The sequence below is a fragment of the Botryllus schlosseri genome, chromosome 5 (assembly GCF_051294905.1).
Source record: "Botryllus schlosseri isolate E-star chromosome 5, Bs_hap1, whole genome shotgun sequence".
Lineage (NCBI taxonomy): Eukaryota > Metazoa > Chordata > Ascidiacea > Stolidobranchia > Styelidae > Botryllus > Botryllus schlosseri.
In genome coordinates, this window is record NC_137240.1 from 17,266,118 (window position 1) to 17,291,310 (window position 25,193).

Below are 25,193 nucleotides of genomic sequence, written 5' to 3' on the forward strand. Positions count from 1 at the left end.
CTGAATATGTTAACAAACTGAATACAATATCCTTGTCTAATAACACCGTCAGTAGAAGAATAGACGACATGTCTGCTGATATTATGGAGCAAGTAATTAAGGAAATGAAATCAGCTCCACTTGGAATATTTAGTATCCAGCTTGATGAATCAACAGATGTGGCAAACTGTTCTCAGTTACTGGTTTACGTGAGGTACATTTATGAAGGTGATTTCAATGATGAGTTTCTTTTTTGCAAACCACTTGAAACGACAACTACTGCACGCGATGTCTTTGACACAGTTGGATCATTTCTGCAAAATCATGGCATTCCTTGGGAAAATGTTTGTGGTGTTTGCACAGACGGTGCTCCAGCAATGCTGGGATGTAGGTCTGGATTTCAACGTTTGGTAATCAATGCATCACCGAAAGCCACCGGAACTCACTGTATGATTCATCGACAAGTGTTAGCAACGAAGACTTTGCCACAAGAATTCCAAGATACAATGAAAAGCGTTGTAAGTGTCGTGAATTTTGTAAAAGCTAGTGCTTTAAACAGCCGCCTATTTTCAAAAGTTTGCACTGAGTTGGATGCATCCAATAATGTTCTGTTATTTCACACTAGTGTGAGATAGTTGTCCAGAGGCAAAGTTTTGAAACGTGTTTTTGATCTTCGTGATGAATTGAAAACATTTTTTAATCAAAAATCTAAACCACAGTTTGAAGCACTTTTCGGCGACAAAAACCAACTTCACAAAATTGCTTACTTGGTTGACATCTTTGCAATCTTAAATGAGTTAAATTTGTCTCTCCAAGGATCAAATGCAACATGCCTAGATTTGTCAGAAAAGATCCGAGCATTCAAGTTGAAACTTCAACTTTGGCAAAAAAAATTGGATGAAAATAGAATTTACATGTTGCCGAACTTATCTGCTTTCTTTGAGGAAAATGATATTGAACAGGAAACAATGAATAGAACAATACTTTCTGTCAAAGAACACTTCAAAATTCTTGAAGAAGAAATTTCAAGATATTTTCCTAATTTACCTGACACACCATTTGCACTTGCTAGAAGCCCATTCACCATCAGAGTTGAAGATGTTCCTGAGAATGCACAAGAGGAGTTCATTGAACTCCTTACCAGTGATGCAGCAAAAACTGATTTTTCTTCATTGTCAGTTACCAAATTTTGGATCAAGAGTTTGCAGTCATATCCCGTTCTGTCTGAGATCGCATTGCGCCTGATTCTTCCTTTTCCAACAACATACCTTTGTGAAACAGGCTTTTCAAGCTTGTTGGTTATCAAATCTAAATACAGGAGCAGACTGGATGCAGAAGATGATCTGCGTTGTGCTCTTGCAAAGACTGCTCCAAGGATTTCAGATCTGGCTAAAAAGAAGCAAGCACAGCCTTCTCACTGAACAAATTGTTGTGTTGATAAGTTGATTTGTTGTGTTGTTTATTTATTTAGAAGTAAGATTTAATATACAGCCTAGTAGCCTACTAGTTAGCTCCAAAAGTGCAGTGACCGCAACTTGTCAAATGTTATAAAAGGGTCACGGCACCAAAAAGGTTGGGAACCGCTGTTGTAGGGTTCTTATATAGGTAAAACACAATGAACAACATGTTACAAGGGCCCATCTGTGCATTATACAACCTAACCACGTAAAGCCGAATAATAATCCTCAGAAGTCATTGCCGTAGAAACACACACGTCTGACATGTGGTGTGAGCTCTGCTGGCAAATCGTTTCAGCTCGTGGTCCTAGAGAACCTGGTGAAAAAAACATGTCATAAGTAGTTTCGAATGTAGGCCATTCGCGTGTCCAGTGTGAGTGTGACTATATTGACTGAAATAATGAAACACAATCGACAAACATTGACATATGATTGTGATGAGCAAAAAAATGTACGTTCGTGCTTTATATGGATAGGGATATATACGACGAAGATACATATATGTTCAAAATTCCATGAAACTATTAGATTGGAAGGGAATGAAACGCCCATCAACGTAACAACGTATTTGCCTCCACATATCACAGAGATTATGTTAAAATGTGGCGTTATAGAGAAGCAAAGGAAAGATATTCTATAATACATTTCTATATATAGGCCTACATCCTCTATAGTGGCATGCAAACAATTTGTAGGCCTATATATAAAAATGTATTATATAATATTTTTCCTTTGCTTAAGGTCTACACGCTAGCATATATCCAGAGGTTGTCGCAAACGAAGTACTTCTGCTGCATCGGAGTACTCAACTGCCAACTGCGTACTTATACTACTTATTCAAGCGGCTATGAATACTTTCAATTCTATTTGAATAGTTTTAGGCAAAACTACTCAATTGATTAGATTTGGATTTGAAAAAGTATGAAGTAGCTTTGGGATAAGTTTGCGTCGTCAAAAGAATCACGTGATAGAGCCACCACAGTATCTTGGAATACACTTTTCACCATTGCATCTATTTCTAGCGTCATTATTAGTCATTTTGCTTTGGTCTCGAAGAGGAATCTTGCAATTGTAAAAATAGCCATCCATCGATAAAATGCCAAAAGTATGCGAAGCCGTGACCAAATCTACTTTTCCCCAATGTAGTTTAAGCACGTCCTTTAAATCGATACTTTCACTTCTGCATAAGTCGAAATGAACAGCTTTTACTAGAGTATCAACGCTGACCTTTTTGCCACCTCTGAGCCTCTGATCATATTCGAGAGCAATGTCATGCGTTCTACAATGTACATTATAACGCTGAGCGAACGTTTATTGATATTCTTGGTGAAGGATGCGCAATCTTATTCCAAAAAGTTTGCGTTACGTATTCGCTGCGTATAGCTTTCTTCCGACGGACCCGACCTCATTCACGGATAGCAATTTTTACGTAACACGCGACAGTCTGTCTGGTAGAGGTAGACACAGAGACCACGATACGACGAAGTTTTGTTACCGTTCCAACGGAATACTATCTTTATTAATCACACATAAATTCGAATGTATATCAATTTTATGAACGAATGTATCTAATCGTTTTATTACACGCACATATATATTTATGCGAATGCGAGAGTATAACGGCGCGGCAGTTCTTATCTGGTGTTTCTTGGGAATTTTTTATATTCTGATATGTCTCCGCCTACAATCCTTTTGTCGGATACCGTGCCAGTTATTCACAAAACAGCGTAATGGCGAAAACTGGCGTTGTACATGTACATTGCACATGCTATGCTGTTATTTAATGAGCGAAAACCGCATTGCTCGTCGGTAGAAGTGGCAAATTACGACGCTGAGAAGTCACTATCATTTGTGCGGCCCGGTTCTTGATAGTTTCAATGTAGGCCACCTGTTGATTTGGCACGGCGCTGTCTACGAGACGCTTTGGAATCATGCCGCCGATATCCACATTTAGGTACAAAGTGAGCTTGCACTTGTCTGCGTTTTCCCTGTATCTGCTCACAGCATAGCCGCTCGGGTAATTCCGAGCTCTCACGTACGCACCAGTTGGTGGCCGACTTGGGTGATCGACGCTCTCGGCATAAATCCAAGACACTTTGTCAAAATCATCGCTGGATGAACTACTAACATACTCCTTGAAGCAATACAAGTCTATGAATTCGCGAGGCGATATAATGCCTGCAGCAGACGAGTGAGTAATTATTTGTCCGATCATTAATTCGTCGGATAGCTGTTCCAGACATTGGTAATGCTTGATGCTTTTGTCCCAAGCAAGCCGTTCTTCCGTAGTTGCAGGCAGCTTCATGACGTTATAGACGATATGATGTGGCATGTCGATATCGCACTCGAACTTGTACAAAGACCCGGCGAAGTGCGGCGACTCTTTATGCCACACAGGTACGCCTCTGATGGATCCCATTGCTGTCCATCCCTGTTGATTGTGATATTGTAAAACTTCAGATTCAATCTGTTTCGCCTGTACGTTGTAGGACGACATACTGCATCGGTCGGTACCGCTACATCTGTTGAATACCGCGCAGTATTCAACGCTTTGTTATTTATATCGATCATCACTCGTGTCGATCTGTGCTAACATCCTTCTTCACTGTGATGAACCGAGAAGGTCAATTTAATATCAAGAAACAAATATTCCTAGAAATTTGCCTTTATTGTCAGACTGTATAGCAGTGGTTTTCAATCTGTTCGAGTTCATTTTATTGCGTCACAAGGCACAGTGTTCCGCATCACATTTCCAGACTGTTACGTACACATCCTCCACATTCTTAAAAGACATCCATTATTAAGTTTACAAATTTGCAGCAAAAACTCTAGTCCAGGGGCGGCCAACCCATGGCCCGCGAGAAGGTTTTGAGTGGCCCGCGAGGTAATTTTCGAAATTAGGTATATTATCAAAAATGGATGGCCCAGATTGTGAACTTGCAAGGCCAACCAAAAATTTAACTAGTCTAGCCGCAACACTTGGGATGTTGATGACTAAAATATCGGTTCCGATGCATTGGCAGTTCCACGGGCCAGTCACATTTTTTTGTAGATCTTCATATCTTACAATAAAGTGGAATATTTTGCGGTGGATTTATCTAAAGTAAAAATGTTCTTCACGCTTCGCGCAGTATGTTGCCACTCGATTTCTTGCTTTTAATATTGTTACCCCTTCCTGAAGATTGATTCTAACTATATTCGCAATTACGAGAGAAAGTGTCGTTCAACATGCGACCTTGCGTTTACGCTCGCAGAACGACCGTCGACGATGAAACGTAGGCACCAAATGATTGACCCATGTTGGCCGAAGCTTTCGATATCGATATGTCCAGGCGCGGAATAGTCCTGTCCTTGCAAACTGAGCCCAGCGATATACAGCAGACCCACAATATACTCAAGTAACAATATTTTCGCTCTATAAACTTGAAAAATTTTCGCGCTTCGCGCAGCTAGTGGCCCGCGCAATAGTTCGTCAATTGCGTGTGACTCTTTGGCCGAATAGGTTGCCCACCCCTGCTCTAGTCCATGGCCCACGCAATACTTCGTAAACAGCATGTGTTCCCTTTTGGGTTTCACCCGTTACGTGAATGTTTTTACGGGCGGCAATGGTAAATTTACATCTCATCCTTGACACCGCATGCAAACAAGCTGTACTTAATTTTTTCATCATTGTAAAATCTTGAGCATAAATTAGGATTAAGTCGTCGTTGTAAGTACTGCGTTCAGTCAGTTTACATACCGTAACACTATTCATAAAATTAATTTCCTTGTAACTCTATCTGACTATCTTGCTGCCAAGCATTTGGATGTAAATCGAAGAGTTCATTTTTTCAACGCACTTTTTAAAACTGTTAGAATAACGAACAGGGTATTACCGATAAGGCGAAATCAACCGAGACTATTGGCATCATATAAGAACTGCTTCGACAGCGTGAGCGTGACGGAAATTCATGAATTTGTTTTGCCGGTTTGACATGACTTAGATCGAAACACGATATAGTCAGTATTGAGATCGCCAGTCACTTCTCTCTACCTTAGTGAGCCAAGTCATTTGAATTTTTTCATTCCAAGGCACAAGTGAAGTCACACATATCTTAAAACACATGCACTCGACTCGGGTCAAGCCATCTCAAATTTTATGATTTTGAAAAAAATTCTAGTCACCAATTATACGCTCAGTTTGAAATATTGTGTGGATGCAGCTGCATATATAAATCGGTTAAAACTTATCAAACTCGGTGCCATGCTATTTCTAGACGACTTGGACGATATGAGTCACGACCTCTTATTTGATTTATTTTTATAAGTTACTGAGAATGCTGCTACCACGGTATAATCCGTGCTGAATGACATGGAAGTATGATCTTTTTACGACAATGCTGTATTAAAGCGACATGCGTGCGTGTGGCCAGCGCGAATATGGGGGAATTTGTCGCCAAAAATGACCCAAAAAGAACCCATTATTTGCTCGCAGGATGATGAATTATTATTATTATTTATTAGTTAAACCATTTTATGGTGTTTAAAACAGCGTGGTCTTTTGCACCCCATGACGATGATGAATTAATAACGAAAAACCCGGATATTAGACATCCAATTAAGTTTGCATCCAATCATCGTCGGTAAAAATTTAGCAATGTCCATAACTACCATTTAGCGTTCGATCTTCACGGTAACATTTGTGTAGGAGTTTCGTAGGTGGATCTCAGTTCGACTTCTCCATTAATGCAATTCAGCGGTGTCGATGTTAACGCGCGCCGTGCTCCCTTTAGTTCCTGCTGTTCATTTCGATACGGTTAAAAATAAATGCGATAATAAAACGAGAGAAAATAATACTTCGGACCTCCAATTACACCAGTGGTTCCCAACCTTTTTGTCTTCATTCCCAACTTCAGATTTATTCCGAGCCTTCATTCCCCACCAGGACCGTAATGGCACTTCGTCAGTCCCGCCACTAAACGTTGATCTTGGGCCCCCACAGGGTGATAAACCCAACTTCTGGGGGACTGAGCCTGTACACTTATTTCCCGCTACTTATCAGCTACATTGGGTATAGTGTTTAGTGCGTCGCCTTATTTGGACTAAACGCGCGAATCGCGAACAATTTATATAGTTAGTTTTTGAATCGGTAAATATGATCGGGAATTGCATATATTTTGTTATCAATTTTTTATACCCTATCTGCTCAGGTAATCAGATTTACCGTTAGAGCTGAGTGAGGTGTCCTGGAAAAGGTAGGACCCCTAAATAAGAATTAAACATTTTCTGGCGGACCCGTTGGTATATTGACTTCATTACATTATGCTAGTTCGTGAACTCCTACATCTGCTATATCAAAAGATATGGAAATCGCCCCAACTTAAAGGCACACACGATTTCAAATTGGTATTGTTTTACTGGGAAATAATTTTTCCCTGCGGGATGGCATTTGCCCTGTGGAGTTCAGATCGCCAGGACAGAAACATTCGGCGCCAGCCATTTAGCCGCCTATGAACAGTTAAACATACATGTATATCAGTGGTTCCCAACGTGGGCGATATCGCCCCCCAGGTGGCGATATCGGTGGCCTAGGGGGGCGAAAATGACGAAGGGGGCGATAGGGGGGCGAAAATGGACTAAGGGGGCGACAGGGGCGAAAATAGCGAAGGGGGCGATAGGGGGCGATGACGCGTTAAAACGGCTATATTGGAGTCAATTCGGAGAAATGACCTTTTTTTTGGTCAATCCACGGAAATTTGGTTGCAAAAGTGTAGAATTCGACAACGATCCGAAAAATTGACCTTTTTTTTAGTCAACCCGCCGATGACTACAGATTGTTTGGTTCACAAAATCTGGGGGGCGATGATCGGCGTTGAGCTTGAAAAGGGGGCGATGAGTTGAAAAAGGTTGGGAACCACTGAAGTATATTGTATATATATCGAAGTTTTCAGTCACCACAAGGCCATTTCTTCTCGGCCAAGGTCTTCTCGCTGCTGATCGTTCTGGCACACTTCTCGGAGTTGCATGTTACATGGCCTTGGTGCGTCGTGGCGCAGTAATGGCCGACGCCGAAGTCTCCATTTCTATATATTCTACGTAATATCGTGGGGGGATGGTATACCGAATAATCAGATATTCGGCAATATTAAATCGCGCATTCAGCGGGAAAATTTTTTGATAAAGTGGAATAAATTTCCAAAAAAATACTTTAATTTATGTTCATTCACGAAATACTTTTGGGCCTCTTCGAGCTCGCCCCCCCCCACATCAATTGGGGGGTTTGGGGTGCGGCAGTTACGGTCGTGCTCCCCACTACCCAGCACTTCTGTCGTCACAGAGCAGCTATCTGCTGGTTTGACTACACAAGACACACAACCACACCATTACGCAAGACAATCGCCATTAATTGCAACATAAAACGTAGTGTGAACCGATACCAGTAACGCTCAAAATTTAGCGAAATCGTTATTTCACGTCGAAATAGTCGTGCTGGATGCGTTTGTGACGCAATCATTGGCCATCCAGAGTTAAAAATGGGGTTTTGTGAACGACACGCAATACAATTTTCGATACATACATTCCAGAGCAGTTAACTGGTAACGGTAATTGCGCATGTTTCTCCGTGAATATGTAGACTATCCTGTATATAATTTTGAACAAATGCGTCTATTCCCCACCAGAAATCATTGAATTCCCCACTAGGGGGGAATTCCCCACCGCTTGGGAACCACTGAATTACACGTTTCTTCAATTCAAACGATCAACAACCAAGAAACCTGAGTGAAAGAAAGAATCCCCCGTACCAGGTCATCGTTATTCACCTGATACAGGTTTCACACGGTTGTTTTGTGACATACTTTAAATAACTAACCTACGGATGGATATGAAGCACGTAACCAACTGTCCAACTAGAAATAGGTCTATAATTAGAACTACTCACTTTTCAAAACTCGTAACTAGAATAAAAATTCGAATTAACGACTCGCAACTATAAGCAACTAAAACACAATTGACTATATTCAATTTATAAGCAACTCATTAATTTTATTTTATTGGAAGCGGATCTATACAATTGAAAGGAATGGGTTTTCGAGTTTGAAATGGGAGGGGATTCGCTTCCCCCAAATCCCAACCCTGGCTACGCCACGATTAGAAGTGATAACTCTGAGCTAGCAATCGCTACCACATCCGAGTCGGATGCTAACCTTCATGTTGTCTACGTATAATTCGACAATATGAATATGTATTGTCCCATCTCAAAATGCTCCTGTGGTTCACCACCGGGCCATGGCGTACAGTTCAAGAACCCCTGGTCTAGCCTAATCTCAATCACTCCAACAACTGACGTGACTTGGGTGCTATTTACACGCACAGTCGCACAATGACAATAGGGAGACGAGAAGCGCAATGGTTTACGAGTTAAAGGAAATTATTAGGGAGAGAGAGGAGATATTTAAGATACATACCCTAAATTTTATAAGTCTTACGTAAACCACAGGGAAAGACAACACGAAAACAATACGCGTATTGTTAATACGTTATGGGATGCATCAATTCGTAATCAGGTTAAACACCTCTACCAAGAGGCAAGCATTAAAGAGACGCATGCGGCTCGCGAGCTGCAGTTTGCCTGTCCCTGCTACAGTATTATCAGGTTGTTCATGTTCAACCGCGCAGCGCAGTGGTCGGTGTCATCTATATCAGTGGTTCTCAACCGCCGGTCCGCGACAACTTTCCTGCCGGTCCGCCAGGCATTTTGCAGTTTTATACCTTGATTTCAAGATGCGATATGTTGAAGGCTTGTCCTTTGATAAAATAAATAAAACTTCGTGAGGTAACATTAGGTCTGGAAACATTTGACTTGAAGTTCAAGCCGTGTCATTTGACGACATGCGAGCGACAAGTACGAGCTGACTAGCTAAAATGCGCAGTTTGCACGATGATGCGCTTTCCATTCAGTCATTTTGTGCAGTAGCCTATAGGCCCTATCGTAACTGCCGCACCACAAACCCTCAATTGAAGGGGGCCCAAAGTTATTTCGTGAATGAACATGAACATAGATTATAGAGTATTTTAGTTGAAACTTCATCCAACTTTTTTCAAATTTTTTTTACGCTTTGCCCGATTTTGTGTCACTAAATACCTCGATTATTGGGTGCCCTTCCGCCAAGAAATAGACTACGCATGATTTGTAAGATTAGGCCTTTTCGGCGTTAGCCATTGCCGCGCCACGACGCACCATCACATGATGAAGTTTAGGCTAACATAGGACTGCGTAAAGTGTTCCAAAAATTTGGCAGCGAGAAAACCTTGGCCAAAAAGGAAAGCCCTTTGTAGACCGAAAACTTCGACATACATATGGCAAAATGTCCATAGGCACTTAAATGGCTGGAGCCGAATTTCACTGTCCTGGCAATCTGTACCGCACAGGAAAACGCCATCCCACAGAGAAAACTTATTTTCCATGAAGAAATACCAATTTGGAATCGTGTGCGTCTTTTAGTTCAGTACGCTTTGGCGATTTCAATATCTATTCACTACGGATGGTGTGAGCGTGAGGTTCACGTTCGCGTTCTGTGTGTGAACCTCAGAAATATTGAGGTCCACCTTCACAAACGAACGTTGGTAGGTTCTGCACTGTGAACCTTTTTCATATATTACAATTTTTCACGTCATTGTAATATCTTTGGTTGAAATTCTTTACATTTCAACTACGGGTCACTTTATGCATGTGCTGGCAGCATAGAAATGCAACACTATACTTGACAATCCAAAAAAAATTACTCGCTCTGTTACAAAAGTTTGCTCGAAATATCTAGTTTTCCGTTTGTGAATGTTTAGCGACTCTGCTGTGAGCTTGACCCGCAATAGCACACCGAAATACGATACATGTAGGACGTGTATAGTCAGCGAATGATGCTTATGGGATAATATCGGTAGCAAGTATAGAAACCCGTTTTACACTCTACTCAATATCAATGTAGCAATTCTCAGACGCCGAATACATTGTCCGGTCTGGCCTAAACGTTAAGGCGTAAGCTTCTATTCCCTTGCTAGTCATCGTCGAAATTGTTGGCAAAGCCGCGGAAGATATTGATTTTATGGGATTGTTATATCATTTGATTGCCCGTTGACAGCCTACATTTGGCGACGGGTAAAAAGTCAGCATGTACTACAGTATTGTGGCATAATGTGGCCCGAGTTGTCGCTATAGGTATCGTCATCGACTCATCGTGTACATTCATATATTAAGTCAGTGAAATGTGGGGTTGGCATTATCAATATGAGGTTCACGTTCGCATTCACACAGAACCTTTCGAAAAGATTCGCGTTCACACGAAGCTGAACCTTTCAAAGGTTCACACCATCCCTACTATTCACTATATAACAGACAATAGTTCATGAATTAATGATATGCAACGAATTAAGTATTGCAAGAGTCCCGCTGCAATATGTTTAATATGATAACATGCCCTATATTTTCCAAGACGAAACCTCACTCAGCTCTACCGGAGAATCTGATAATTCTGAGAGGATAAAAAAAAATAGCAATATGTACGCAATTACCAATATCATTGACTGTTTCGGTCATGAATTATATAAAATTTCCACGCTTCGGGCGATTAGGCTACGTAAAGTATCCACTTGCACTGACTTTATTGGATGTGTTCACAAGTACGGTAAACGCATCCGTCCAACTGTGAGGGTCCAAGACCAACGTTTTTCGGGAGGTTGACCGACAACGTGCCTTTCTGACACTGGTTTTGTGTATGGCCATTGACCAGGTATATAGCTGTTGTCAGGTGTTTTCGTGCTGCGCATTGTATTCGTAGTAGACAGAGTAGCCTACGTCTGTTGGTAGTGGGCCATGAACATTCAGCAAGGTAGCACGACAAGGTGCTTGATTCGACCTCGAAACACTTCTTCTCTCGATATTGTCGAAGAGAAGAATATTATTCGAGTTGGCATAATCGGTTAAATCCAAGACATACCGCGCGAAATACTGTAAACGACTCTCGGCGGTAGCACGATTATCTGGGAAAAGCAATTTTACCCCGACTCAGCAGACTCACTACCGTAAAGTCACATGAATGCCATCATGAACATAATTAATTACGATCAAAACCGTAAAAATGTCACTCTCTTGCACCATATACTTGCAAAAACGGCTGCATACTATACATTTTGGGTTGATTTCAATTTCTGAAAGTCCACCGGTCCGCCAAATATTATTTTGAAATTTTACCGGTCCGCGAGGTGAAAAAGGTTGAGAACCACTGATCTATATAGTCTCGTCTGTAGATCGCATCATCCGTAAGTATCCAAAATTTGGCATCATTTCTTAGGTAACGTAATTACTGATGCTGCATTAGTTCATTACGTTTCCCCAATCGCGGGTGTACAGATACAGTTCTGCTTTTTACTCAACAAAATCAGCAGAGAAAATTTATATATACAAGAATCGCGCAAGAAACAGTCTGAAACTACGGCGACCTGAAATATCAGAGAGAAGATAAAATGGATATTTACAAATAAAGGCAGTATGTTAGGAGGTAGCTCATATTGCACCAGTTATGTTGAAACTTTGTGCTGTTAAGTATACGTTAATTTTCTTCGACATGCGTCACGTCAATGGATGATTTTTCAGGATGTTTATCTTCCACCACCGGCAACATAGGAGCTTTTATTTCGAGGATACCGTTTCTTGTAAAGGCAGATGAAAGATTTTTCTTGTCGACGCCTTCCGGTATTGGATAAGATCGTTTAAATTCACGAAGATTGTAGGAATAAGATCCGTCTTTTTCCTCCTTCTCTTCTCGTTTAGCTTCGACGATCACGTTTTCGCCTTCAACCTTGACCTTGATATCTTCCGGGCAGAAACTTCGCATTGCTAACTTCAAGTCATATTTTGTCGTGGTTTTCTTAGAAAATTCCTCGTCCACTTGTCTGTATCCGAACATTCTTTGCAATATCTCATCGAGTTGGGTCAACATAAGTGGTACTTCTACATCCATCATCCTTTGAGGCCTCCGAATTCTATGGCATGTAGCTGGATATTCCGTATAACAATACAGCGGTCTTCCTATCGATAATGAATACATCTTCACTGCTTCTTCCAAATGCTCCCGCTGTCGTATAACTTCAAAGATTGTGAATGAGGAAGTGTGTCTGTTCACCGTATATTTATACAGCGCGACAAAACAATTGAATGTTCTCTTGTCGTCGATTCATTGCGACCACATGACTTAACAACAGATATAAACATTGCGAGTTTTCGGGATCATTCCCGAAATCATCTGTCCTGAAGCGCCACCTAACGGTACATTTTCACCGAAGTCAAGATTTCAATTTGTCACTATCACCATAGTGTCCTATATGGTGTCGACACAAGCAAATCGCACGGTTCAATGAAATTGTATCACGTCACAGTTTGCATTTGGCTACAGGCAATTTGACGGTGATTTTTGACCGGCTTGCAGATCATTAAATTTGATGAATCGGGTATCAATCGAAAGCTGACTCTGCATTGATTACGAAAATATAAATTTTATTCCGCTCGCGGCCCTGGAACCCCCACAATCAGCCCCCAATTATTCATTGTTGAGTAGATTGGCAGTGTGACGCAACAATGCTGTCTGGCGAAACGAGTGACTAGCTCAAGAGCAAGGATGCGGCCGAGCGGCGAGAGTGGGATCAGCTGACGTCCCGGCAATAGCGATGTGCAAACGCGCCACAGAGAAACGCTGCGCTGTTGATACATTTTCTATGCGTTTCGGCACAAGCGAGCACACACCAGCCTTCCCTTGGCTTGTAAGGGTAGAACTGGGTCCACAGAATGTATTAGGGCCCGACCAATTTTCGCGCAATATCCTTCAGCTGATAAAGATATGTAGGCTACGTCTAAGTAGTCTACATTGGATATGTCAGATTATTATGATATCGATTGTCTTAGCCCGCTTGTTGCGTAGGGCTCCCGAGACACGTCGCGCTGTTGATGGCGGGTGTCGATACTTTCTATAGTCGCTTTTATGGTTAAGTGTGAGCAAGGAGCATTGAGCATGAGCATACATTACAAGCTTTTATTTGATCCGTATGGGTAGGACTTGGTCCGCGAATGCATCAGGTAAAATGTTGATTGTTGAATAAAGTTTAACAGCAGGAGTGTCGAATTAAACTGGTATCGCTGTCCGGATTCAATCCGTTAGCAGAAAGCTTGCGGGCCATACCTGCCAAATGATTCCAAAATGTTACCACCAAATTCATACCTTTGTTTTTCACTGGAATATATCTGATATCACTATAAACGTTGACGTTGGAATTTGGTTTAGCATTTTTCAATCACCAAATAGTTTTTTTGACTGCCGGGGACCTTTTGCGTCAAAAGTAATACAGTGGTATCACAGATATTTGAATTATATTCATTCTGTAGCCTGTATATATATTCCTAATGTAACTTACGTAAAACGGATTTGCAGTATTGTTTTCGCATCTGTGAATAACTGAATGTCCATTGTCCATTCGGCCCAACAGAGTTTGCACTTTTTCGCCTTCTCGGAATTTGGCAAGGTCACCGACGTGGTGCTTATGGGGACTAGAGTGAAAACTCAACACTGTAGTTGTATTACTACAATATGATATAGTTACATTATCTAAATTTGCGGTCTTGAGTGAATCTTATTACTTGAAAGTATATTTTTCTTACTAGAAATATCTCTAACAGCTGAAGGATTGCGCGAAAATTGGTAGGGACCAAATACATTCTGTGGATCCAGTTCTACAATTACAAGTCAAGGAAAGGCTGGTGTGTGCTCGCTTTTAGCGAAGCGCATAGAAAAAGTATCAACAGCGACACGCATCTCTGGAGCCCTACGCAACAAGCGGGCTAAGGCAATCGATATCATAATAATCTGACATATCCAATGTAGACTACTTAGACGTAGCCTACATATCAGCTGAAGGATATTGCGCGAAAATTGGTAGGGCCCTAATACATTCCGTGGACCCAGTTCTACCCTTACAAGTCAAGGAAAGGCTGGTGTGTGCTCGCTTGTACCGAAACGCATAGAAAAAGTATCAACAGCGCAGCGCTTCTCTGTGGCGCGGTTGCACATTGCTATTGCCGCGACGTCAGCTGATCCCACTCTCGCCGCTCGGCCGCATCCTTGCTCTTGAGCTAGTCTCTCGTTTCGCCAGACATCATTGTTGCGTCACACTGCCAATCTACTCGACAATGAATAATTTGGGGCAGATTGTGGGGGTTCCAGGGCCATGAGTGGAATAGAATTTATATTTTCGCAAGCAGTATATCGTCAGCTTTCGATTGATACCCGATTCATCAAATTTAATGCTCGGCAAGTCGGTCAAAAATCACCGTCAAATTGCCTGTAGCCAAATGGAAACTGTGACGTGATACAATTTCATTGAACCGTGCGATTTGCTTGTGTCGACACCATATAGGACACTATGCTATCACCATACTTCGTCTCAAATATTCACTGCAAGGCCATGCGTGTTCAATATATGAAAAATTAAATGTTTTCTTCAGACATTTGCCATTGGAAACATAAGAAGAACTCTACGATTCAGGTAACAAGGCATTCTTGCGGTAAAGATACGGGGTTCTGGAAACTTCCAAAATAAGAATTATAGGATATATCAATGGACATCTGAAATTCCCATGACGAATAATATTCAAGAGTATCATCCCCGATAGTGTGTATGGACTTTGACGGATTCTTAATCGCTTCTGGAAGAATCTAGCGCTTACTCGATGATATCAACAACGATAATTACGTCGCGACGGACAAGGCTTTATAATTAGAAAACAATATTAACATTCGAAAATGCCGAATCTTCGTCGCCAAATCTTCTAGATATAATATATGGAATTGAGAAATTTCACTATTCTTTGTTCCGAGATCTCTCTGGTACGGTTCCATCAAATCGCGCCGTAATTACTGTTGGTGATATCAGCTAATAAGCGCAAGATTCTTCCAGAAGATTCTCGATTCGGATGTGCTACGAAATCAATCCACAATATTGAGGTTTGCACCTTTTAATACTGGTCGTAACGATAATTTGAGATGCCAATATAGACAGCAAGTAGATATATACTACAATTCGATTTCAGTAGCTTATTTTGTTTGTTTGTTTGCATCTTAGCCCGGAAGTCTGCCTTGAACCATCTGTGCACGCGTTCAATGGCAAGAACCTAAGAAACACATGCATTTTTAATATATCTTAAACCTAAATGGTAATAGAATGAATATTTCACTCGAAATGTGTGGATAGCCAAAATACGAAACGTCACTTTGCTGAAACTGTTAACCCGAACCTTGCTGAAACGTTACCGCTAGCTGGCAGCACAGAACCACAAATTTCGAGAATGTTCTCGCAACTTCGAAATGTTGATGTTGCTTAATGTTGGGTCATGTGGTCGCAAACTCGCAATAAATGATTGGCAAGAGAATATTCTTATGATTTTTCGTGCATCATAAATAAACGGTGAACAGACACACTTGTCATTCACAATCTAAGAGATTATATGACTACGAGAGCATTCTGAAGAAGCAGAAAAGATGTTTTCATTAACCTTGGGAAGACCGCTATGTTGGTATACGGAATATCCGGCTGCATGCCACAGGATTAGGGTGCCACAAAGAATGATAGATACACAAGTTCCCATAATCTTGACTCATCTTGATTAGATGGAGGTAGAAAGAATGTTCGTAGACAGAAAAACGAAGGAAGAATCTTCTAAGAAAACTCCCACAAAGTTTGACTTGAAGCTGACAATGCGAAATTCCCGTCCGGATGACATCAAGGTCAGAGTTGAAGGCGGCAACGTGATCGTCGAAGCTAAACGAGAAGAGAAAGAGGAAGAATACGGGTTCTATTCCAACAGTGTTCGTGAAGCAGTGTTGGGATCAAGTCACTACCTTCGAGTCACGAGTCATTTCGAGTCATTGCACATTTTGACTCGAGTCAAGTCAAGTCAATCGGTTATCGAAGGTGACTCGAGTCAAGTCAAGTCACTCGATTTTAGGAGGTGACTCGAGGTGACTCGAGTCAAGTCAAGTCAAGTCAAGTCACGAGTCAAGTCACAATTCAAGTCAAGTTGCCTTTCCGTAGTATGAGGCATGATTGCGTCATTGCATTTTGCTAGCTGTCTGAAATACAGATTGAGTGGCCATTGATTCTAAGCCGATGAACGAGCATAGAGGTAAATATACAGTTATACAGTTATACGCTGCATCGCTCACCAATACGTAGAGCTGCTAAACTACGTAAGTAATTGCATAGCCTCAGTTTATAGTTACCGCCACAATAGAGAATAGAGAAACGAATTGATAAAATGCAATGCATTACCGATTTACAAATTGATATAATACAATTCGAGCCTGCTCCAATCGTTGAGGACTATATAAACTATATTCGAATTAGATTTCAATAAAACAAGAGGTTTGGTTAAGGTAAGAACAGATAACAGAAATAGACATTTGGCCATTAAATTACTTTACTATACCAGATTACGACAACATAAGCTGTAAGATTCGATCACTTCGTTTGCGGTCAATTTATTTGTGAGAGAACAATGGAGGCTCAGTAAAACACACGATCATTGAATGATTGGTCGCTCTCACGGGTTACACCAGCGTTTCGTGAACAATTCGACCATATGCAAGATGCAGTGATTTTATCGATACCGATTACTTGATGACTTGAAATTGACTCGTGGATTTTGCTCCGAGTCACGAGTCAATCCACATTTCTGATACGCCGAGTCAAGTCAAGTTAAGTCATTTTAGCAAAGTGACTCGAGTCAAGTCAAGTCATACGAAAAAGGTGACTCGAGTCTGACTCGAGTCATCCCAACACTGTCGTGAAGTGAAACGATCATATCCAATACCGGAAGGCGTCGACAAGAAAAATCTTACATCTGCGTTTACTGGAAACAGTATCCTCGAAATAGAAGCTCCTATGTTGCCAGTCGAAGATGAAGGTGCTGATAAATCAACCGTCGATGTAAAGCATGTCGAAGAGAGTTGACGTACACCGTATCAACGATTATTTGAATAATATTTATTCGCAACAGACTTCATGCGGTGATAAATTTCTCTTGACGTTATTACAAGTGTCTGCACTGTAGCGTGTAATTAATACAGTCATCCTTGTATATATCTTTCGCGCTTGTATAATTCCGATATCTGTTTTTACCATGATATTTGTACGAAATATTAAGGACCTTGCCTGCACATTTGTTCCGATACAATGCATGTGCGACTGACCACTTAGTAATCTATGCGGCTCCCTGGAGTTGCAATGTTGTTAGGAGAGTGAAGCGACGACATTTTACAACGAGCTGGTTAGACGTTACATCATACGCCGAAGTAGCATTCGGACATGGTTGTAATAACTAGAGTCATGAGTCTACTCCAGTCGAACCTTTTCGGTGACTTGACTTGACTCGAGTCATTTTCTTTAAAATGGAAATAACGCGACTCTACCAACTTATACGACTCGGTACATTGACTTATTCAAGAATCGTATGTATCAGGACCGATAACTGAAAAATTAGGCCAGAAATTGTATTTTAAATCTGTTTGAATAAACATGTGTAGAGTGGGCAGATAAGTATATTATGAATCCGAAACCTTTTATATCATCCAAGAGTTTCACAGAAGTGAATTGCATCTGACTTGAACTCGATGCGGAACAGTAAATACTATGTCTTGGACTAGGACTAGAGCAGTGGTTCTCAACCTTTTTGACATCGCGGCACCCTTTGAAAATGAAAAATAGTTCGCGGCACATGCACTAGAACAGTGGTTTTCGACATATTTTGACTTACGGCACATGAGAACTACCAGCTTACTTAGCAGCACTCGCAGTGGTACGGGTGGGATCTCTGACGAAGTACTTTTGCCTTTTCGGATCAATCAAGTTGGAGTTACTCAGCTTCAAAGAAGAAAGTACGGTATCTTTTACACCTGCAGACCTGTCACAATACCTCTACGAATGGTATCATTTGACACGGGAGTAATTTTCAATTCTTCCGCAGCTTTGGTCTCAAAGATTATTTTACAATCCTAGTGCAAGCCGAAGAATAACATTCTCCGCTTCCGTGTGACGATTTGAATTTTTAGCTATTACCTCTGCGCCCACATAACTAGCCTGTTGCGATCTCGTTGAAACTTTGGTATGCGATTAGATACCATATTTCATAAAATTTGTTTGACAGTAAACTCTGTCCACTACCGCATTGTCGATGTAATTAACCATCGCATCGAACAGGTCAAGCACGATCGCCACACACGAATACGGACGGCTGCTTAGAGGCGCAATACAAGAATGCTAGGCGCATTTCTACGCAGATCCTATAGCACGCTGACGATAGCAATACCTCAATAGGTCTACTGGCAGGGGCAGCCACCCGCAGTTCGATTATATAGTTCCAAGAAACCGGGATAATAACCCGGTTTAACTGGTGTTATTATATCAACTTTAGTTCTCAATTCTCAAATTCGTCGCCGGTAACATAACGTTGCGCTCCGAGCCTACATTTTAACAGTAGGGCCGACACGCTGCCAAACAATCGCAATGTGGACGTCTATTGTTTGTGATTCGAATTTGTATATGTGAACATCACTTCCAAAGGAATTCATTTCTCGGTGGTGAATAGGAAGACGATGAGGATTTGAAAACTGCATTGTCATATAGGCGCCGCCATGTCTGCTCCTCGCTGCGTTCAATCAACGCAATGTACAAAACTTGATACGACCTTCATGGCAGCCTATACTTCGGGTGAAGCGAATTTGCAGGGGCTATTGATTGCAGGGATTACAGCAATTTTGATTTGTCAAATTTACTGTACAAATTTTACATCGAGACCGTTTTTTATTATTGATCGTTTGCTATGGACTAGAGCGCACAATTTCAAAAAATTCGAATAAATCTCTCGCGGCACACTTGCGAGACGTAAATGGCACACTAGTGTGCCGTGGCATACCGGTTGAGAACCACTGGACTAGAGTCTTGACACTATTTACATGTCTTGTAAATTGCTACTTTTATGTGCAATTGAATAGAAATCTGTGATGTTACTTCTACTTCTACTTAAGTAGCAACTCTGAGTACCTTGAGTGCGTCTTCGCAGGCCGCACACGATTCAAAATTGTAACTTCCGTGAGGGCCCTACATTACATCTTGTAAAATTATTACACTCATTTTAATTCAGCTTTTCGTCCATTAGAACCCAGTGATAATCTTCAAACATGGTTTGTTCAAGCCGGAATGTAACGGTAGGTGTAACAGTGCACCCTGTCCTTACCAGCACATGGTAATCCCAGTTATATCAAATTCAGATATGTATTGTATAGCAGTTTCGCCGACAAACGTACAATATCACAGAAGTATATGATAGGGTTACCATATTTTTCTGCAGCAAATTCAGGACACTCTTTAGCCCCCACTAGCGGAATTTAAAATGACATTATAACACACTGCCTGTCAATATGATGTCACACTAGCAGAGCATTGCCCATCAACTGTATACAGGAATGGAGTTGAACATAGGTCATTAATTGGGCCATCTGTTATGTGAGCTCTGGTGATTGCTACTAGCTAGGGTCTGCAATAGATTTCTTCACGGGCCGGATGAAATCGTCTGCGAGCCGTGTCTGCCCTGTAAGGATTGTGTTTGACAGCCCTGCTATACTGTTAGGCAGAGGTGGTCAAAGTAGTCAAGAAATCTACTCAAGTAGAAGTAGAAGTAGCGACGAAAAAATCTACTCAAGTACGATTAGAAGTACTTCTTCCATAAGCAACCTGAAACTACTTGAAGTAGAAGTAGAATTGACTGACTTTAAAAGTACTCAAGTAAGTAAGTAGTTATGAAAACGATCCTAATTCGTTCACATGGATTGTAAAAAGGTGCAAATTGAGCTATGCGATAGGTGACGAGCTTGATTCATATTGATGCTTACCAGCAGGTATCCAATTCTCGATAGCAGAAGTATTCGTTCACATCATGGGATGAAAATGATAGTATTGATATGGAAATGCGATGCTAATCCTCTGTTTTCTTGAACAGCACGTTTTAGAAAATAGCATGATATGGCGCCATTCCCCATATTATAAGGCCCGTAGTTTAGTCGAAGAGCAATACGGAGAAGTTGTATGCGATACGGCGTAAACACTTTGCACGATTGGTAAACGTTAATAAAAAATATGGTGGACCGTAAAAATGCCATATTATGTAGCTTTATTTCCAGAAATTAAAGTCATTGCTACACTTGCTTTTATACTTCAACATGTGTGTTATCCAGACAAAAGAACTGATCATAATTATAACTCAAAGTATATGATACGGGGAATTGAAAGTGAAATACAAATACTACTTCTAAAAGCAGAACATGTATTTCATGTTTTTAGTCCAGAAAGTTTCAAAGGTTGTATGCTAAAAAAGCTCTAAAACTAAAAAAAAGTCAGAGTCCACTTTTCCAGATTTTGACACGCCATGGACAATGGACATGCTAGATTACGATATTACAAGTAAATGCTAGATTGCGAAACATCAGTTTCAAGCGTTATGATGAGCCATATATACTGTGATGAATTATTTGATATGGGCGAAGGGCGACAATGTGGTGTGAACGGAACCACGCCAACTCTCTACCTAAATTATATTCACCGATACTTTCGTGAAATCATATTGGGCACTCCGTATCCACTGCGCGCGAAGCGCGACAAAAATTCTGGGCTTTACTAAACTTTTATGAAAATTAAATGTTGATACTCCGTGAAAACAGCCCCGAAATTCCTCAGGCTATCTTCCTGATTGGAAGATTGAACTACTTCTACTTGACAAACTGAAAATAGCGAAAAGTAAGTAAGTAGATCACAAAATATTACGAAGTAGAAGTAGAAGTAGCGAAAATCAGATCTACTTGAGTAAGTACCAGAAGTAGAGGAAAACTACTTGAGTACTTCGAAAAAGTAGAAGTACTTCGCTACTGACCACCTCTGCTGTTAGGTCGGTGCAGCTATCTGGTTGTGTGTTTTAATCATGTCCGAAACAACAATTCTTCAACCCCTTTCCGCCCAAAAAAGCACTGATCTTGGCTCCACCATAGGGTAATCCATGTAACTTATTGGGTCCTTACTATATGCATCTGGTTGTTAAATTTTATGAATAGATTCTGTCAATAACATTGATTCTACCATATATCAGGCTACTATATCAGGCTACAGCAGGTTGCAAATCCGGTGATTTCCAATCTTCTATGGTCGTGACCTCATTTCCAACTTGAAAATGTTACTTGGCCCAGCTCAAAACTTGATCAGATAATTACTAAAAAATTTCAGCTCGCCCAAACTCATACTCACGGCCTAGTAAGCTGATTACGTCAAACATCATCGCGATCCCCAGATAAAGGAAATTGACCCCAAGATTTGGAAGCACTGTCTGTGACTGCATCCAATCGGCCTTAACCAACTCTAGGAATATACTGTTAGCATATAATTGCGATTACAATTAGACTTATTCAGTATTTATATTTATTTTTGATTGCATTTTTTGCGAAGGCGGTGCCTGGTCCCCAAACTAATATCAATAAAAGTTGCATTACTCGCGCACATCGTGAAGAAAAATTTCGAATAGCATAAAGCTGCTCGAAAATATTATTGTTTATGTTGATTTACCAACTGCGTACTTATACATCCTCATACTCAAGTGGTTATGAGTACTTCCAATTATACGTGAACAGTTTTAGTAAAAACTGCTCAAGTGATAAGATATGGATATCGAAAAGTACAAATTTATCTTCGGGATAAGTTTGCATCGTGAAATGAACCTCGTGACCTCTCCACCACTGTAGCTGGTTAATATATTTTCCCAGATTGCACCTATTTCTAGCGTCATTATTAGTCATTTTTGGTGGTTTTGAAGAGACATCTTGCAATTGTAAAAATAGCCATCCATCGATAAACTGTCCGAAGTATGCGAACCTGTGACCATATCTTTCACGCTTTATGTAGTTAAACGCGGCTTTAATCGCTACTTTTACTTATAATTGAGTAGAAATGTATGGCTTTATTTCTGCTTGAATAGCAACCTAGCAACGCTGACCGCTTTGTCCGCCTCTGATAATATCATATAGCAATGCCATGCGTTGTACAATGTACAATATAACGCAGAGTGAATGTTTATGTTGTGTTAATGATGTGTATTCTGACTTCAGAAGGTTGAGTTGCGTACCAGTGGCGTAGCAGCATATGTCCTGCCGCCCCTGGCTTTCGTTGAAAATGCCGCCATAAGTAGTAGAGCGAGAATATGAACCGGAGTCGTTACTGACCACCTCTGGATTTGGGTGATCGACGCTCTCGGCATAAATCGAAGACACTTTGTCAAAATCATCGCCGGGTGAACTATTGACATACTCCTTGAAGAAATACAAGTCTGCGAATTCGCGAGGCGATATAAAGCCTGCAGCAGACGAGTGAGTAATTATTATTTGTCCGATCATTAATTCATCGGACAGCTTTTCCAGACATTAGTAATGCTTGATGCTCTTGTCCCACGTAAGCCGTTCTTCTGTAGTTGCAGGTAGCTTCATGACATTATACAGTTATACACGATATGATGTGGCATGTTGATATCGCACTCGAATTTGTACAAAGCTCCGGCGAAGTGCGGCGACTCTTCATACCACACACCTACGCCTCGTATGGATCCCATTGCCGTCCATCCTTCTTGATTGAGATAATGCAAAACTTCGGATTCAATCCGTTTCGCCTGTACGTTCTAGGACGACATATTGCATCGGTCAGTGCCGCTACAACTCTTGAATACCGTGCAGTATTCAATGCTCTGTTATTGATATCGAACTCCATTCGTGTCGCTCCGTGCTAACATCCTTTTTCACTGTGATGAACTGGTGGGGTTAATATAATATCCAGTATCAAACATTCCGACAGGTTGGCCTTTATTGTCAGACTGCATCGCAGTGGTTTTTAACCTGTTCGAGTTTATTTTATTGCATGACAAGTCACAATGGTGTGTATCACATCTCCAGATAGTTACATCCACAATCCACATCCTCCATACTCTTATAAATATCATCCATAATTAAATACTACAAATTAGCAGCAAACTCTCAAGTCCTTGACTAACGCAATAATTCGTAAACCGCATGTGGCTCTTTGGTTTCACGCGATAAGTAATTGTCATAACTTGGCGACAATGGTCAATTTACATCGCACACGTGAGTAGTAGGTATGATCGGTCGTGAGCGGCTATGGGGTTCTTATGGGCGGGGTGGTGACTCGCCTGAAAACCGGGGGTGGTGACTCGCCTTTTTCTCTTATGGCGGGGGTGGTGAGTCGCCATTGTGTCTTATGGGTGCGGCCGTGATTCGCCCTTTCAGGTATAGCTCGTGGCGGTGATTCGCCGTGAAAACTCGGGGTCGTGACTCGCCTTTTTTGCTATAGGCGGTGGCGGTGATTCGCCTGTCATGTATTCTTACGGGATCTGTGGTGACTCGCCATGTGTTCTTATGGGTGCGGCCGTGATTCGCCGTTTCGGGTATAGTCAACTCTCGCGCTGTGTTGAATAGGTATCAGGAATAGTAAATAGTCACGTGATTGATTCTTAGTTAATGTGTATATTACAAATTATTAAATATGACCGATTCGAGTTAATCCCAACGTTTACGGTGAGTACGACAATGATATATCGTTATTCTTATGGCGGGGGTGACATGCGGCTATTGTATCTTATGGGTGCGGCCGTGAATCGCCCTTTCGGGTATAGACATCTCTCGCCTGGTGTTGAATATGTATCAAGTAAATAGTCATGTGATTGGTCCTTAGTTAATGTGTATATTCCAAATTACGGCGAGTACGACAATGATATATCGTTATTCTTATGGACGCGGCGATGATTCGTACTTTCGTTTATAGACTGCGGGCGGCATGTCGTACTTTCAGCAAAAAAGGTGTGAAATAGTTTGCTAAGTCTAGGAATCACTTGCAAGGTAATATTTTGGTAATTAGTTTACCACAGAGCCGGCGTAGACAGCGATTCGAATATCAACAATAACAACGGTCACAAACTAACACTCCAAAAAGGTGTGAAATATTGGTAAAATCTCGCGATCGCTCACAAGATAATACCTAAGACATAACCATCGCTCGCGACTCGCTGTTACATACATGCCGATCGTTGACAATGTAATATTTTGGTAATTAGTTTACCACAGAGCCCGCGTAGACGGCGATACCAACAATAGCCGCGTTCACAAACTAACACTTCAAAAAGGTGTGAAATAGGTTGCAAATCCCACGATCACTCACGAGATAACACCTAAGACATAGCCATCCCTCGCAACTTGTTTTTACATACATTCCAATCGCCACAATGTAATATTTTGATAATAGGTATGTCACAGGAACTGGATTTCACTGGTAAAATTTAATAAGTAACGAATAACAGAACCGTCGCAGCCGGTGATTGGAATACCGACAAATTATCACTTATTTCTGATCCAACCCTAATCCTTTGCGAAGTTGACGCTTATTCGAAAAGGTGTGAAATAATTGTAAAACCCTACGTCGCTGACGGGATAATGCATCAGACATAGCGATCTAGTTATAGCATGGGTCGGAATCCATTCGCGGGATGTACTAGGTAAATTGAGATAATCCGAAACGAAATATTTTGACTTTGGTGTAGTGTGAATTGAAATAGGATTGACAAACATGGCTATCAACTTTCCC

At 41.1% G+C, this 25,193-nt stretch overlaps 4 protein-coding genes across 4 annotated transcripts in view; 1 reads left to right on the forward strand and 3 right to left on the reverse strand.

Annotated features, from left to right (window-relative positions):
• The window catches only part of LOC145439811 (stAR-related lipid transfer protein 5-like), a 304,908-nt gene that overhangs the window by 18,100 nt on the left and 261,615 nt on the right, over positions 1 to 25,193 (reverse strand). The gene's annotated exons all lie outside the window — the stretch shown is intronic.
• Positions 1,808 to 4,007, reverse strand: LOC145439270 (stAR-related lipid transfer protein 6-like). Its single transcript, XM_080316767.1, has one exon. The coding sequence runs from the start codon at positions 3,931 to 3,933 to the stop codon at positions 3,217 to 3,219; it is 717 nt and encodes a 238-aa protein (XP_080172893.1). The 5' UTR covers positions 3,934 to 4,007; the 3' UTR covers positions 1,808 to 3,216.
• Positions 11,807 to 12,582, reverse strand: LOC145439272 (body wall muscle protein HR-29-like). The gene has a single exon (XM_080316768.1). The coding sequence runs from the start codon at positions 12,515 to 12,517 to the stop codon at positions 12,020 to 12,022; it is 498 nt and encodes a 165-aa protein (XP_080172894.1). The 5' UTR covers positions 12,518 to 12,582; the 3' UTR covers positions 11,807 to 12,019.
• Positions 15,926 to 17,703, forward strand: LOC145439273 (body wall muscle protein HR-29-like). The gene is made up of 2 exons (XM_080316769.1): positions 15,926 to 16,323; positions 17,297 to 17,703. Exons 1-2 carry the CDS (start codon positions 16,124 to 16,126, stop codon positions 17,463 to 17,465), a joined length of 369 nt encoding a protein of 122 aa, XP_080172895.1. The 5' UTR covers positions 15,926 to 16,123; the 3' UTR covers positions 17,466 to 17,703.

What these genes read in the sequence shown, in the direction of transcription:
- LOC145439272 (XM_080316768.1), bottom strand. Translation starts at nt 12,517, where the DNA reads ATGTATTCATTATCGATAGGAAGACCGCTGTATTGTTATACGGAATAT.
- LOC145439273 (XM_080316769.1), top strand. Translation starts at nt 16,124, where the DNA reads ATGGAGGTAGAAAGAATGTTCGTAGACAGAAAAACGAAGGAAGAATCT. An exon ending in GGGTTCTATTCCAACAGTGT is followed by an intron (nt 16,324 to 17,296) that starts TCGTGAAGCAGT and finishes ATCCCAACACTG; the next exon opens with TCGTGAAGTGAAACGATCAT.
- LOC145439270 (XM_080316767.1), bottom strand. Translation starts at nt 3,933, where the DNA reads ATGTCGTCCTACAACGTACAGGCGAAACAGATTGAATCTGAAGTTTTA.